General features: G+C 44.3%; 1 protein-coding gene across 9 annotated transcripts in view; it reads right to left on the minus strand.

Annotated features, from left to right (window-relative positions):
- The window catches only part of RAI14 (retinoic acid induced 14), a 90,654-nt gene extending 74,938 nt beyond the window's left edge, over window positions 1-15,716 (minus strand). For 3 of the 9 annotated variants that reach the window (XM_072860485.1, XM_072860483.1, XM_072860481.1), the window contains exons 1-2: window positions 15,526-15,713; window positions 3,785-3,876 (exon numbers count right to left, since the gene is read on the minus strand). In XM_072860485.1, the coding sequence (XP_072716586.1) occupies window positions 3,785-3,820 (36 nt within the window). In that variant the 5' untranslated portion in view covers window positions 3,821-3,876; window positions 15,526-15,713. Of the gene's footprint in view, window positions 1-3,784; window positions 3,877-15,231; window positions 15,489-15,525 lie in introns of those variants that run through there. The other 6 variants (XR_012042322.1, XM_072860486.1, XM_072860482.1 and 3 more) reach the window with 4 other exon arrangements.
- Window positions 15,717-17,081: the final 1,365 nt, after the last annotated feature.

Here is a 17,081-nt window from a genome sequence, read left to right on the forward strand (position 1 = left end):
CCCATTGTTCTGCCTTTTCTCATAGTTCTAAAGATTTGAGCTACAATGAACTCAGATGATTGTTCTTCTCATCTTGAAATTACTCAGTAAATGTTACTAAAACCAAAATACATCTAATAGACTACTGTTTACTGCTGTACACATGGCAGCTCTTTCCTTCAAAAAAAATCCATGGGGTGTCAAAACACAGACTTAAAAAATCCCCACACTTCTCAAATGGTTATCCAAGGACCACCAAGAATCCTCAGGTTTTCCTTACACTTAAAAATAAAAATATATAAACAAGAAACTCATCATCAGCATGAGATGCATGGAAAAGACTGCTTTCTAACAAAGTTTTAAGACAGAAGAACTACTGAATCAACAGATTTTAGCTATGTATCAAGGTCAAATTGCAATTCACATAAGGGACATTTAGCCTTTCAAGTCTTCAGGATTTCTGCTGCACAACTGCTTCACGGTCAGTTGTGAAAAAGAGAAATCATGAGATTTAAAGTGAAATTGGCTGGACAATCTAATCTCACCTTTTATCTGGTAAGTATATTTCAGTGATAAGCAGGCTGTAAGATACAGAGACAATGCCAACTATGCAAGCAAAGTTTGTTTATTCAGCTATTGTGTTGACTATCTTGCTTTCCTCAATACTGTGTTAGACACAATAGTCTGTGAGGATCAGAGTGTGCCTAATGACCAGGGCATACATCTGAACTCTCTGGTTAGAGACAGCGACAGGAACAGCCTGTCAACTTTCAACATTCAATGCCATACACGTACCACTTCCTTAGTGGATTGTTTTTAAATTCAGCACCACTTATTTCTTGGTATGAGTATCTGAGCTGACTACATCTACCCAGATTTTTAGTAACACCCTCCAGTTTCTGTTGATTAGTAAATTTAGTCAGAGAACACAGGTACTTGATGGATCTTCTTGCTTCCAGATGGGCAAATGGACATCCACCCTGCTGGAACCCACTCAACTGCAACATTACCTCACTTATTAGGACTGGCACTTTGTAGACCCATGGCTCCATCTTTCCTCCTGTCTACTGCTAAACCTCTCCAAACATTGCTTATCTTGCCACTTCTGCATAGTAAGCTGGTTTTCATTAATTTTAGAGCTGCTGCCCTTTTCTCCTCCCCATTGTTCTGCAAAGGGGAACAGAAACACAAAGGCTAATTATGAAGTCTGCAGACAAGAACAAAAATTCAACACCAAGCAGAATTGCACACAGTCCAGAATTACATTAATTGATCAGTGTTACCACTGTTGTAAGATGTATTCATAAGGTACCAGCCACCATGGCACCTTATTTTTGTATTACAAATATCCACATGATATCACAGCTCACAATGAAAGCTCAAAAATTGAGCTTTGAAAGTCTTTCATTGCTCAAAAAAGCTCTTTGAGTCTGACCCATCAGCCAATTGTTCACCTATCGTATTATGGACTTTTCTAGCTGTGTGCTGGACATTTTGTCCGGAAGGATACTGTGAGAGACAGCATCAAAAGCTTTGCTAAAATCCAAAAAGAAACCACACCTACTGGCTTCCCTTGGTCAACTAGATGGGTGACCTTGTCATAAAAGGAAATTAAGTTGGTTAAGCAGGACTTTTCCCTCATAAACCCGTGCTGGCTATGGCCAACCTCCTCCTCACAAATTATAGCTAAGAGAAGAGAAGGATAATTTTCCTTGCTTATCTTGCACAAAACATAGAACAGCTCCTGTTGGCTGTTTTGAACTATGCCCTTAAGGTTTGGCTTCAACACAGAGGAAGCCAGACTGACACAGATTTAGGTTGCTGTGCCCTTAGAGCTACATATCTAAATTTCAGGTATCTGAAAAATCCTTTGTGGTCAACTTTGTCTCCAGCCAATAGACAGCAGTAGTATCAAAACAGAAATTACTTTCAGATTCCACTTGGTTTTGGGAAGAGGTGCGAGTGAGTTATCGAGGATAAGTAAGAAGTGAACCAGTGCAATTTATAACAGTGGGTGGACTAGCTACAGCAAGATCTAGTTGCATCATGCATGTCACTTAGCCTTTGATCTAGAGCAGCAGCCCAGCCAACTAGCATAAAAGTGTGAATAAAGTCATCCTAACACACAGGCACACCTAACTTCTATAATACCAAGTGTGTTCATACATTAGCCAAGGGACCGGTCTCATTACTCAAGCAGATGCCTATAAAAGTTTTACTGGTGTAGGTGAACTCAAATAGCAATTGTTGCTATTTGTCACAACAGCAGCAACAATTTCTGATCACGAAGTTCTAGCAATTCTAGACTGCATGGCATATTCGGTCAGATGAGACACCAGAGACTTGTGACATAATTTTTATTTGTTGTGAATTGGCACAAGACACCGTGCCACTGGCTGATTCAGTCTGGCGACTAGCAAAAGCCAAACACTGCTTAAGTAGTTAAAAGGGTTACACTGCTCCCAAAGGTTGTTTATTTAGCTGGTCTTTTTAGAAAGAGCTCTTGCTAAACTGAAGGAGTAGAGCATCCACCAGTGCTGCTGCTAGGAAGCCAATACCACAGCTGCTTGCAACCAATGCTAACCTGTAGCTCAAAGGACTTTTAAGCAGTAATCAGCACATCTGCAGATCACACCACAACAGCATCTCTTCCTTCTTCCCAGCTACTGAAGTGTGTTACAAGCTGGCTAAAGACACCACTCTAATGGTGTGCCATGAGACCATCTTTACATCAAAGCGCAGCCTGTACTACTCCTGAGTGCAGTGTGTAATGATATTCCTGAACATCAAAACTTCTAAAAGAAGCTCCATTTTCAAACCTAATGCATCTGCACCAAACATGGCTGCTCTAGGATCCTGTGGGAATCTGGCCATGACAAACAACAATGCATCACTTCTTTCAAAGCAGCACACAAATTTAGGATGAAGGGTGGAGCATTACATTCTTCACAGATCATGGAGATTTGTTACAAATTCTGCACAAAATCTGGAAAGTCAATTAAACTCACCTATTTCACTGACTGCTCACTGCACTATCGCATGAACATTAACATTAGTACATGACAAGAAGCTGGAATGAGTAGCGGTAGGAAAAGACAAGGACAGGACTGGACTACAGCAGTCCTGCTGCTCCAAGGGAAGTATGTTTACTATACAAGTTCAAGCTTGGGTCTCCATTGATACTACTACTACTAGCAAGAGTCAATATATGATGTGCAACCCAACATCTCTCTAAATGCAGTTCTGAAGAGTCTCCTGTAGGACCTCCATATTTATGTCTGTCATCCTCACTGCTCAAGCCTCATATCCACCTCTCCTGTCACACTGGAATTGATAAGCCACAGCTGCCCTAATTGCACAGCTGGTTCCTGTATTCTTGCTGACAAAGAAACCCTGCCACAGACTGAGGAGACCTTTCGTTAAGTGCTCAAACACCACACTGATAAGAATGGTATCGTGCTTAGACAGAAATATGATCAGGCAGTAAAGTCCTTACTAGGCTTAATCCTGTACCTGGAACAAAGTTTCAATCTGGACACCAGCACAATCTAACAGAAGTTCTGCAGACCCCACACACGTGCATGATTCAGTTATAGGGAGCAAGGTAGTGAAATACCATTAGTTTGCATAACAGAATTGGACTCCAAATAGAAACAGCCTACTCCATACTGTACTCAGCTGTCGCCTTTGTGCTTGGAAAAAGTTTTTTCTTCTCTGTAATTCATTAACCTACAACCTTATCAAGGTGGGAGTGAAGAACTTGTTTCCAGCATGGAAACAAGTCAAACCAAGCAAAAATACTTACGTCACTCTTCCTGAACTTCGCTTTTAAGCTCTTCATGCTGATCACGTTCAACCGTCCAAACACTTGAGGAGCTTTTTATCCTTCTTCAATATCTAAACAAAACAGAAAGAAAAATAAGATTCCAACTTGATACCGTTCAGTTCACTGGCAGCCAAGTCTGAATTTAATTTGCATACCTATATCACCTTTTGAGGGTTTAGCCCTCAAACTCTAAAAAAAGATTAACAGCCAGCTAAGGGAAACTTTCTGTTTCTCCAAACTTAAAAGCAAGCCTAAGTCTGACCACAGAATAATAGAGCAAATCTTTACCAAAAACTCAAATGTGTATCATGTTATAGTAGCTACCTCTCACCATAATTAGATCACCGACATGTTCATACATGTAAGCAGCTTTCTCTGCCCACTGCCTTTTTTAACATTATCATCAGGGCAGCCATTTGTAAAGTGGGAAAAGCAGAAATAAGTATGCAAAGTCATTCAATTAAAACTTCACTATCCTACAACTATGGGTGTGCACTGGGTAGCAGAAGTACCACCACTATTGTATGTACAAGTTTAACCACTAACCAAATTCAAAAGTATACTTAAACCACGCATGACACATACTAGTACAACTCAACACAACATAGCAGATGGAACCGTCTGAGCAAGAACAGAAGTTATCACTGGAAGAATTGTTTTATACTCTTCCCCATAAGAAACTGTATGTGTATTCTTGGAGTCATGGCTGGTTTTAATTTGACAATGCACTATAACAGACAGTCACGTTCCTCCTTCCTCCCCTTCAAATGAGGAAAAGCAGCAGTTGCACAAACATATATAATCAACATTACAGACAAGCTGCAAGCTCTCACAGGGAAACAGGGAGCAAGTACCTAGGGCAAAGTTTCCTACAGAAAGCTTCAATATACAACATATTGCCAATCCAAGCCAAACTTAACGGTGAACAGCATGTTAAAGTAGTATGGCAATGTGTTTTTTCCTAGAGCACAATAGAAAAACTTAATGAAAGAGCAACATACTTCTGGACTGGGCAAAGCCTTCTATACAAAAATGTTCCAAATTTCTAGTTTTACAGTATGCTCACTCATCTACCCCTCTCATCTACCAAATTTTAGCTGCTATACAAATTTCTTCTGAAGGAACAGTTTAAAGTAAAGGATGTTCAGCTGTATAAACTTCTTCCCTCCACCCTAGAAAAAAAAAAGGAGAAAAAAATATTACAAGTCTATCCAGATAAATAACTGAAATGAGGACTGAAGCATAAATTCAAATAGGTCATGCAGGGTCACTAATGTTTCACATCACTCTTCAGAAACAGTAGATCACAGTTTGATAAGCAAAGTGAGATTCAACTGTTTCATAAAAGAAAGTCCCTTATTATTATGAAGCAAGTTGCTATGTTCTACATGATCACTCTACTATGAGTTAAGTTTTAAAACACAACTACATGGTACACTCTTGGTAGAGTATATACAAATGCTTCCACAAAATACAATGCTGAGCACCATTCAGGAATAGCTATTAGTGCTAAGTAAGCATGTCATTTAGTTCAACCCCATATTTATCTGGTAGCCATTTAAGACAAACACAAATACATTTCTTCAAAAAAAACCCCAAACAAATAAAAAATCCCATACACTGCGTACACACAAATACGTTTCCCACAGAACACACACCTCCAATAGGTAATCTGGATGGGATAATTCTGTAGGCTGTTAAAATATCATTAAATCTAATTAAATTACTAAGTCTAATGAAACAGTCATTCTGAAGTCATATCAGATTCCTGACTGCTTTCAGGTATATGAACGAGGGGTTTCATTTGAAGTTCTTGCTTTTCATCTCAAGGAGAATGGGCTTGTGGCATTTTAATTCTTTACCATGCAAAAGAAGAAAAAAAATTTTTTTTCAAAAAATTGCAGAAGTTTTTCACTCCCTGTCTTAAGTGACAATTTCTTAGCTTTTTCTCGGGCTGAATGGAATATTTGTAAAATAGTAACAAAAATATAACAAAAACCAAAAAAAAAGCAAGTTTTGAACAACCAAAAAGAAGGATTTATTTTAGGTTGCTCTGAGAGAAGCATACCACTTTATTTCTGCTATATCTACTCAAACTTTGGAGAAAGTGTGAAATTGCACAACAGCTGTCATAACCTGCACTGGAAAGGAACCTGAACCTCAGCAAGAGCCCAATAATCTCCTAAATTGTTCTCCAGCAACACCAAGAACAATGAGCATTGCAAAGACCAGAAATGCCAGGGTACAGACAGGACAAATCCATTACACTTATCTGGCCTTTTTTTCATACCATGCCAGCAAAAAAAGGGGGGGGAAGAAAATGGAGGCCAAAACCCCAAACTGTTTTTAAAAATTTTGTGAAAAACAGAACAAAACAAAACCACAATTAAAAGGAACTTTAAAAGCTGAGAAACATCATATAATATCCAACAAAATGCAAAACTTAACAGGACTTTTTATTTTAAAAGTTAAACATATTTGACTAAAAAAAAAAAAGGTAACCAGTTTAATTAGACCATTTAATAAAATATAAAGAAATCCTTTGCATGGGGAAGTGAAAACAAGAAGTCTTTCATCACATACAGATTGCCAAAGAATTGTCTGCTATAGGCTGTCTTTCCCCTTCCCACCCCCTCAGCATTTTTGGCTCCCATGAACAAAATATTTGTTATAGCTCCCATGGAAGATAAAGTACTCAACTACAGGGCTATGGGGGAAATGACAACTCCTTGTAGGTATATGCACAGAACAGCTGCAAAGCTGGACTCTCTTCTATGAGGAACCTATAAATACAGTCTAATTAACAAGCTTTGCAAGCACTCCCAGCATGCGACTTTTCCCCCTTTTGAGGAAGGAAGAAGGGAGGCGAGCTGTGTTTCTGTTAGAAGCCAACTTATTTTTCCCACAGGATACTTCACCTCTTGCGTAAGTGCATTTTATACGCTGAATGTGAAACTTAAGTCCGCAGCATAATTAAAAAAGCATGCATAAGCACAAAAAACCAGCATTCCCAGGTTTAGTGTGTGTCACATCTGTATTTTTCCATAAGAGATAGTTAAACACAAACATTAAGATTACAGCTTGTGCATCATAATGCCCATAATCCTTCAGCTGTAGAGATAAAAACCCATGCAGTAGTGAGGGCTGCCTTTTCTTGGCACTGTTTAAAGGAGGAAGTCACCTCTCAAAGGGTGTAATTATTGGAATTGATGCAAAAAGAGGTCAGCATCCTGATTTAGCACAGCTTTATGACAACTGTTCAGTTGCCAGAGGGGGGGATAAAGGAAGCGCCATTAATACACTCCTGTTTTACAAGATAGGAAACTACTACTAGAAATTCACTAGGGAGCATCAAGACACTTCAAAACAGTATTTCTGCAGTGAATCACAGGTATTAACAAGAAGCAATCTCTAATAGTGTCATTTCTCCGCTTTCAGAACAAATGTGATAATAAATACTGAGCACTGTCATTTTGTAGCTGCAGCAAGTTAGCAGTAGAGAAGTGCTTAACTCCAGGGATTCTCAACAGCTAATGCTGATCACAGGCTTTTAACCATTAGCTCCAAAATTAAATATCTAGTCCTCTATCTCATCTTCCTTCAGCTTAATGTTAAGAAATGGCTTCCAGGAATACAAGCCACAGAAAACATCTTTAGGTGGGTGGTAAAAATATCTAGCTAAAACAAGAGACATTGAAGTGGCGGTAATCTTCGGCCTCAATTTCATTGAAACTGTGCTTTAATATACAATACAATCTTTAGGTTTAAACATAGGAAACCGATTAGAATAATCTTCCCCACTGATTTACAGTGAGATTCATGCAAACCACAGTAAACAACCATACTGACATTTTTTTTCCTTTCATTAAATTGCATTAAAAACAGAGCAAGGTCTTTCAAACAATGTTACAATTAACTCCTTGAATGGCCAAAGATCCACTGATGCAACAGTAGAACAGCCTTAGCTTTACTAAGTAAAACTACAAGTTTACAGTAAAACAGTATGCTATGCACACTGAGCATGCCAATGACAGTTACCCTTTACTGATAAGTGAATGCTGAATTCAATTTTAGGTGTCAAAAATCTTGCACCTCTTTCAGAACACCCTGAGAAGCCTCCATCTCAGACAGTGCTCTTCTGCAGCAAAGCATCATTCATAACATCAACTAATTTCCCATTCCCCTACCAAAAATACTTCAAAATTTTTTTCACCTTGTGAAGTTACAGAAAAGAACTAGAGAAGCTACAGAAAAGAACATGCAAGATCTGGCAACATAAAGAGGAAAAACATAATGAAAGGGTCTGGAAGAATACCACTGCTGTCATATACTTACATCTCCTTTGTGTGAACACACCTACACTCACAGGGGAAAATAAGAGGCCCCAGAAGTCTCTTCTCCCAAAGCACTATAACACCATTTATTCTCTGGATGATCACTTTCTAAGTCACAAGCCCTGCTCTGACCCAGGAGAACAAGCTTTTGTGGCAGCCAGCACTGCAGAGCAGCCAGAGGCATCCACAGTACTAGCATCTCTTCTGCTGCCCACCTTCAGTATCCAACTTCTCAAACACTTCACATGCCTGAGCTCCCCTGACCTACTATCCAATACCAAGAACATGCCCAAACCCAAGCTTCTCCTTAGCACTGCCAAAGCCACTGGACCACCTGGAGGCATTAGCCATTGCTCAGCCTCTTCGGTTGTTAGCACATTAATACAGCAAGCCCATACTGTCCTAAAAAAAAAAAAAAATCCACCCAACACTTCATCTTTGACTACCTTCTCATTTCCATCCGGCTGAGCATGTTCTTCTCTCTATTTCTCAGGCCAAAACAGAGAAGCACAGACGATGTGACCAAAAGCAATGGGAAAATTTCCCCACTCTATCAGCACAGCCCAGTTTTTCCATCTTGAGTAACCCATCCTCCTATCATAGGAAAAGTCAAATGGAACAAAATTTTATTAAACTCAATGTCACCTATAAAAACAAATAATTCTTGCCTTGGTTGATCTACTGTTACTTACTAATGAAAACACAATGAAAAATGCACTAAGAAGCCCAAGTACTACACAAGCGTGAGTGATTTATATACAGTTAATCCCACTCTAAACAGAATCAGACATCAGAGATAGCAGGGGCCTTGGATAACCTAGTACAATCCCTCTATCTGTTCACAAATCACTGGCAAGGATGTGCTGAACTGCACAAATTTAAGCATTTGAGCCCAAAAGTTAGAGCTCCATAGATATTACATCACTAACAAATCTACGGCTATGGCTCCTCCCTCCAGAATGCTTTGCATCAACTCCCTACTCTTACACTTCCTCTTGATATTCAGAATTTGCAAATGTTTAACTTCATTTTAAAAGGATTGAGCTAAAGCAGTACCAGCCTCTGTGGATGTTATACAATCAATACAAACCCATGTAAGACTGTAGATGTGGGGATACGTGCAGTTTGTTAAACAGTGTTTTCAAAAACAGTTCTAGACAGCTAGGAGAAAGCTTGTATCAACAAGGCCTTAGACACACTGAAATACAGGAGAAGGGGGAGGGGGGGGGGAATGTGTCATTATCCCGATTTCTTTAGAATCATAGAATAACTCGAGTTGAAAGGAAGTCCAACTCCCTGCTCCTCGCAGGACTACCTAACACTAAACCATATGACTAAGAGTGTCGTCCAGACCCTCCTTGAACTCTGACAGGCTTGGTGCCATGACCACTTCCCTGGGGAGCCTGTTCCAGTGACCGGCCACCCTCTCAGTGAAGAACCTTTTCCTAATGTCCAATCTGAACTTCCCCTGACACAGCTTCATTCCATTTCCTTGTGTCCTATCGCTGGTCACCAGAGAGGGGAGATCAGCACCTCCCCCTCCGCTGCCCCCCTTGAGGAAGTTGTAGACTGCGATGAGGTCACCCCTCAGCCTTCTCTTCTCCAAGCTGAACAAACCAAGTGACCTCAGCCATTCCTCATAAGTCTTGCCCTCGAGACCTTTCACCATCTTGGTCGCCCTCCTCTGGACGCACTCTAATAGTTTGATGTCCTTCTTATATTGAGGCACCCAAAACTGCACACAGTACTCGAGGTGGGGCCGCACCAGTGCAGTGTAGAGTGGGACAATCACCTCCCTCGACCGGCTAGCTGTGCTGTGCTTGATGCACCCCAGGACACGGTTGGCCCTTTTGGCTGCCAGGGCACACTGTTGACTCATGTTCAACTTGCCATCAACCCAAACCCCTAGATCTCTTTCGGCAGGGCTGCTCTCCAGCCTCTCGTCCCCCAATTTGTACATATAACCAGGATTACCCGGTCCCAGGTGGAGAACCTGGCACTTGCTCTTGTTAAATTTCATACGGTTGGTGATTGCCCAGCTCTCTAGTGTATCCAGATCTCTCTGTAAGGCTTCTCTACCAACCTCATCAAGTAACAGACCAATGTTATCTCTGATCCTCCTTTTGCTGTTAACATATTTTAAAAAGCCCTTTTTGTTGTCCTTCACAGTGCTGGCCAGACTGAACTCTAATCGAGCTTTGGCCGCATGAATTTTCTCCCTACAGTGGCAAACAGCATCCCTGTAGTCCTCCCGTGTCACCTGTCCTTGCTTCCAATGTCCATACACTTTCCTTTTCCGCCTAAGTTCTAGAAGAAGATCCCTGCTCAGCCAAGCCGGCCTTCTGCCCCCCTTGCTTGACTTCCAACACTTTGGAATTGCCTGCTCCTGCGCTCTTAAGAGATGGCTCTTAAAAAGTGACCAGCATTCCTGGACCCCAGTACCTTCAAAAGCAGATTCCCAGGGGACCTTACTAACTAGCTCCTTCAGCAGCCCGAAGTCTGCTCTCCCCATATACAGGGTCGAAGTTTTGCTGGCAGTTTTTCTCCCATCACCAACGATTTGAAACTCAACTACTTTGTGGTCACTGTGACCAAGACAGCCACCAATCACCGCTTTGCCCACGAGTCCCTCTCTGTTTACAAGCAACAAATCTAGGAGGGCACCTTTCCCTTGTCAGCTCCCTTAGTACCTGCACCAAGAAGTTATCTTCAGTGTGCTTCAGGAATTTCTTGGACCTGTTTGTGTCCGCTGTATGATATTCCCAGTTGATGTCTGGGAAGTTAAAATCACCCATAAGGACAAGGGCAGCTGATCTAGAGATATCCCTTAATTCCTTGTAGAATAATTCATCGGTGTCATCATCCTGGCTGGGTGGTCGATAGTAGACTCCCACAACAGCATCCGCTTCATTTGCTTTCCCCTTCATCCTTACCCAGAGGCTCTCAACCGTGTCATCGCCAACTGCAAGCGCCATACAATCCAACCCCTCCCTTACATACAGCGCCACCCCCTGCCTCGCCTGCTCTGCCTATCCCTCCTGAAGAGCCTATAAACCTCCATCACGGCATCCCAGTCGCAGGACTCATCCCACCAGGTTTCGCTTATGCCAATGATGTTGTAGCTCCAGGACTGGGCCAAAGCTTCTAGCTCCTCTTGTTTATTCCTCATGCTGCGCACGTTAGTATAGAGACATTTCAAGTGTGCTCCAGTGTACTCAGCACATTGTGGAGCAGACTGAAGGACCTCGCTAGCACACCGTCCCTCAAACATTGGCGTGTCACCCCCAGGCTTATCTCTAGACAGCCTGGTTTTATCCCTTTCCCCCTTCAAACCTAGTTTAAAGCTCTTTCAATGAGCCCTGCTAACTCCTGCGCAAAGATCCTTTTCCCCCTTCGAGACAGGCGTACCCCATCTGTCGCCAGCAGGCCTGGTGTCATGTAGACTGACCCGTGATCAAAATCCCCAAAATTCTGCCAGTGACACCAGTCACGGAGCCAGACATTGATCAGCTGGGTCTTCCTGTTTCTTCCCTCATCATTCCCTGCAACTGGAAGGATAGAGGAAAACACTACTTGTGCTCCTGATCCCTTAACCAGTCATCCCAAGGCCCTGCAGTCTCTCTTGATTGCCCTTGGACTTCTTATTGCAACTTCATCGCTGCCTACATGAAAAAGCAATAATGGATAATAATCCGAGGGCCGTACCAGGGTAGGAAGTTTTCTCTTCACATCTTTAACCCAGGCCCCAGGGAGGCAGCAGACTTCCCTAAGAAGTGGGTCCAGTCGGCATATGGGGCCTTCTGTTCCCCACAGAAGAGAGTCTCCTATGACAATGACCCATCTTTTTTTCTTTATGGAAGCGGTTTTGACACAGGGCATAGGCCGACTTAACCTTGGCGACACCTCCAACCTAGATGAACCATCATCCTCATCATTGTTCAGTTCCACTTGCAGAGCCTCATACCTCTTATGCAAGAGCACCTGGGAAGGTGGGGTAGTCACAGAGGAGACGCACCTGCTGTGCCAGGCAGGAACTTGTCGCCATTGCCCCCTATCCCTTAAATCACCGCATTCTGCTGGGTGGAGAGAGGACAGGGAATCCTCCGTACCATGTGTCCTGTCTGCTTGACAGGTCTGTCCCAGGGATGGTAGGGTGCAGTTCCAGTAGTCAGTCTCTTTCTCAGACTCCCTGATACTCCTCAACCTACTCACCTCCTCCCAGAGCTCTGCCACTAAGCTGAGGAGTTCCTTTACCTGGACACACCTCCCACAGGCGTACTCACTACAGCCATCTGGTACTGGCATAAGAGAGTCATAGACCAGCATACAAATTCTTTTTCTATTGTAATGACTGAACAAATTTGGCTCTCCGCTTTACCCATCCCCCCTATAAATTCATGTAAAAAAAAAAGAAAAAAAACACCAAACAAAAAAAACCCACCAAAAAACAACACACACATCTTGTTTTACAGTATTTTGAATACAAGCAATGGCTTCCAGGCACAAAACCAAAAGACGACTATGGCAGCTTTAGAAAATATATGTAAGTTATTACAGCTTTAATCTAAAATGCAATATCTGCTTGCAGAGGAAGGACTTGAGTAAAGATCTAACACTTCCCAGGCAAATGCACTAACCATCAGGCTGGAGGCTCTCCCCTCAAGAGGTGATGTCAAGTTCAGCACACCAACTACCACCATCACCTCCAGGCATTACTGGCCATCCTGTTGTGGATCTCAACACAAGGGAAGGATGCTTTCTTTCACTGGTATGTACTTCCACTCCAGCAGTCCTTGGCAAGTATCTAGACTAGCTGCTAGCCCTAAGTGCCAGTGGAGATCTTCAGCTGCTTCCACACTTCACCAAACTCACATTTGTCTCAGGCAGTTTGACAGTGATAAGCTCTGCTATAGTGTTTTACCTGAATTATAGCTATTTGCACTACTTCCTCTACACCCTAAAAGTGCATTAGTAGATGACCCTCAAAATATAAAGAGCAGCAAGGACTGACAACTCTGAAAACAAGCCCCAAGCTACCTCAAATGCAAAGCTATCACCTGTGTGCATTCACAGACACCTAGACAGCAACTCCAAGGAACACAGGAGAGAACAGGCTTCTCAGATATACAGGAAGTATGCACACAGCAGGAGAGCCAGTTATTCAAATCTATAACCCCAGAATATGTTATGGATTGCTATACTCCCACTTTGGGATTTTCAATAGTCTACTGTCTCTGCCACTAAGCAAGGCACTAAAGCTTTGAATTTATTTGTTCTAGTTTTGCTTGTTTTTTTCTCTATAGTTATTTCAAGCATTATCCCTATGCAAAAAGAACCAACCCACAATCAGCTCTCAAAAGGAATGTGATTAGGGTATTGTTGCAGTAGGATTTAGAAATTGCCAACATCTCACACAAGAGCTTAGCTTTCATGTTTCTCCAGGCACTGCTTCTCCCTCAGAAGAAGCACAAACTCCTTGTCAGAGAAGGGGAGAAGAAAAGTAACATAATTGGGAACATGGGGGGGGGGAGAGAGAGAGAGAGAGAGATGAGGCAAGTGAGTGAACCCTCTTGTGAAATGCTTACATCGCTTCATGAGACCAGCAGCCTCCTGCCTAGTCTCTTCTCCACTTGATGTTATCCATTTGTTGGTTCAGGGAAGGAGAAGGGAAGAGGTAGCATTTTATTGCTTTGCTAGCAGATGCACTCATGGAAGAGAGAAAAGAATAGCACAGGGCAAATATTTTTAGAGATCGGAAGGACAGACATCTGCTACTGCACAGTGACTTATTGGCCTCAACTCAAGAGAACCCTGAGCTCATATCAAGCCTCATTCTACTCAAATGCTCTTCTACTCTGGTTCATATGGCTGTTATGCAATTCTTCTATTAATAAATAAAATCTCATTGACAGCTTTCCATTAGTGTCCCAAGACAAGAGCCAAGCAGGTCATTGACAGATATTTACTAAATTCATTTACTCCTAGTTAATCTAGGACATCAGAAGGCCTTTCTAAAATGATGTATGGGTATTTTTTGGCATTTGATTTTATTATTTTTTTTTAAATAACACACACTAATCTGCAACCCACTAGGATTTAAAAAAAAAAAAAAAAGACTACAGCTTCTACCAAAGTAGCACTCACTCCAACTCGACTGCAAGTGTTTTATATCAGTTCTGTAATAAGCATGCTCACACTCACTACAGAAACAAATTGGAGAATTTGTTAAGAACCTGCAATGCTGATAAAGCAGAATTTAACTAGTTTTTTCACAGGGAGAAACTTTAAGAACGTCATAAGTAGCTATGGCAGACTGCAGAAGGCTTGCGCTGCCAAACACTGTGCAAGAGAAAGCAAAATCTTTCGCGTGGTCTGTTGGAAGTTAGAAGCACGGGTTCCTGGCTAAACTTGATGCGATTCCTAAAGCAGACTTTTTTTTTTTTACAGCTACAGAAAATCTTGATCTTTTAAAGCCCCCGCTGTCACAGGAACGCGTAGCCCCCGTGCGTGCCCGCGGAGCAGAAGACGCGGCTGGCAGCGGCGCGAGGGGACCCGGCGGAGCCCGGCCCAAACGCCGCCCCCCGGGGAGCCCGGTAGCCAGCCCGCCCTTCCCCGATCTCCCACTAAAACTCCGGAGAGAAACCGCCCCATACGAGCACCGAGACAACGCCGTCCCCAGAGCCACTTTTTTTATCAGTGAGGCAATCTGAGGGTCGTCGTCGTCCCCCGGGGGTGGATTTAACTCCTGTCAGGGCCCCCCCGGAGAGGGAGTGAGGAGGCGGCACTGCTGCCCCCGGGACTCAGCCAGATCCGCGCCGTCAGGGACCGGGCGACCCCCCTCTCTGAGGCAGCGAGGACGGCCCCCGCGGCTCCGTTCGCTCCTCGGGGCCGCTTGGGGCTGAGGGACCCGCGGAGACCCCCGGGCGGGTAGAGGCGAGGGAGAGTGAACCGGCGCCGGCCTGACCGCACGGAGGCCCTACCGCTCACTCCCGCAGGCAGCTGTCACCCCCGCCACGCACCGGGGGAAGAGAAAAAATAATAAAATTATAAATAAAGTAAATACAATAAAACAGCCAAACAGCAGCAACTCACGGGCTCCCCCCCAGTACTCTCCACTCCTCCACACCGGGGAAACGGTGCTCTCCACCAGCGCCGGGGGAAGAGAAGGGAGAAGTTTCCTCCTGTTGTGCCGCGCAGAGGGTTTCCCCCCGAGGCTCCGCCGGGGAAGCGCCCACCCGCCGCCGCCGGCGGCGGCGGCGGCGGCAACAGCCCCCCGCGGACGGCGGTGGGGGCAGGTAGGCGCCGCACACAAAGCCCCTATTCACAACGCCCGCCGCCGTGCGTGCACGCAACCAACCTCCCTCCCTTACGCCGAGCCGCGCTCACCTCACGAAGAAACCGCATACCGCTACGGTCGTCTTCTCCGGCGCCGGGAGCCACGCAGGGCGGAGCGGCGCCGCCACGCACCCCAGGACACTCGGCCGCTCCACGCGGATAGGGCGGGGGAGGGGATGACATCACTCCGCGGCCATATGACCGCGGGGCTCCGGTCCCCCGCGCTCGCAGAGGAGGGTCACGTGGCAGCGCGCGGAGTCGCCTGTCCGTTGTGCGGCGGTTGCTGCGCTCGCGGGGCTCCCACCCTGAGGAGCGAGTTGCTGAAGGGAAGGAGTGGGATGACGGTGCCACCCTGTGGAAGAGTGGAAAGAGGGAGTTGTCACCCGGGGTGATGTTGGTGGGAGACGCTTCAAGGAGCCCACCCTGCTCGCCCAGGGCTAGGTGTGTGGGAAGGGTATGTGGGGAGTTGGGTTCCAAGTCCCTTCTGCCTCTGGATGCCTTCTGGCCTCCTCAGGAAAAAGCTGAGGGGCCAAGATATATGTCAAGGTCTTCAAGGAGCACGAGTGCTTCAGCACATGAGAGAAGTCCTGCGCTTCATTTCCCTCCAAAGCTTCCCTGTGTGTCGAATTCCCCTTCCTCTGACCCCCAGGCAGGAAGGACTGCTCCAGAAGAAAGAGAACTGGGGCACTTGTTTAATATCCAAATTAATGACCAGTGTAGTGTTTGGTTACACAGGAACTTAGAGGTTACAAAATCACAAGTGGGCTTTATAGTGGGTTTTACTGCTTCACTGGACATGCTCCAGAAGTTTCTTTCCTGTGTAGGCCAAACCCCTCTTCTCAAAGTTGAACCTCCAGAGCACCCTTTCTCACATCCTCTGGCAAGCCAATGTCAAACCACTGTCCCACCTCCATATCTCACCAAAAAGATCACAGTTGCCTTCCAGACCCTGTGCAAAGAACTCTGGACACTTCGTCTACAAATTGTCCTGTTAAGTGAGTTGATGAGCCTCTGCCTACCATCCCACCACAAGAGTCCTGCCACAGACGTTAGCCATCTTCCCATCATGTCATGCCCATCACCACAACCATGTTCCCTGTCTGAGAAGGTCTCCTTTAATCTCTGTGGTCGCTCTTATCTTCTCCATTCTCAACAATATCCACACCTTCTAAAGTGGCAAACAGTACAGGGAGGAAATGAGCACTTGTCATGGTTTAGGCCCAGCCGGCAACTAAACACCACGCAGCCGCTCCCTCGCTCCCCCCCGGTGGGATGAGGGAAAGAATCAGAAGAGCAAAAGTAAGAAAACTCATGGGTTGAGATAAGAACAGTTTAATAATTGGAACAAAATAATAGTAATAATAATAATGGATTCTAATGAGAAGGAAAACAACAAGAGAGAGAGAGGAAGAAAACCCAAGGGAGGAAAAAAAAAGTGATACAACCACTCACCACCTGCTGACTGATGCCCAGCCAGTCCCCGAGCAGTGACCTCTACCCCCCAGCCAACGCCCCCAGTTTATATATTGAGCATGACATCATATGGTATGGAATAGCCCTTTGGTCATTTTGGATCAACTATCCTGGCTGTGGCCCCTCCCAGTTTC

The sequence above is a fragment of the Ciconia boyciana genome, chromosome 4, assembly GCF_034638445.1.
Source record: "Ciconia boyciana chromosome 4, ASM3463844v1, whole genome shotgun sequence".
Taxonomy (NCBI): Eukaryota; Metazoa; Chordata; class Aves; order Ciconiiformes; family Ciconiidae; genus Ciconia; species Ciconia boyciana.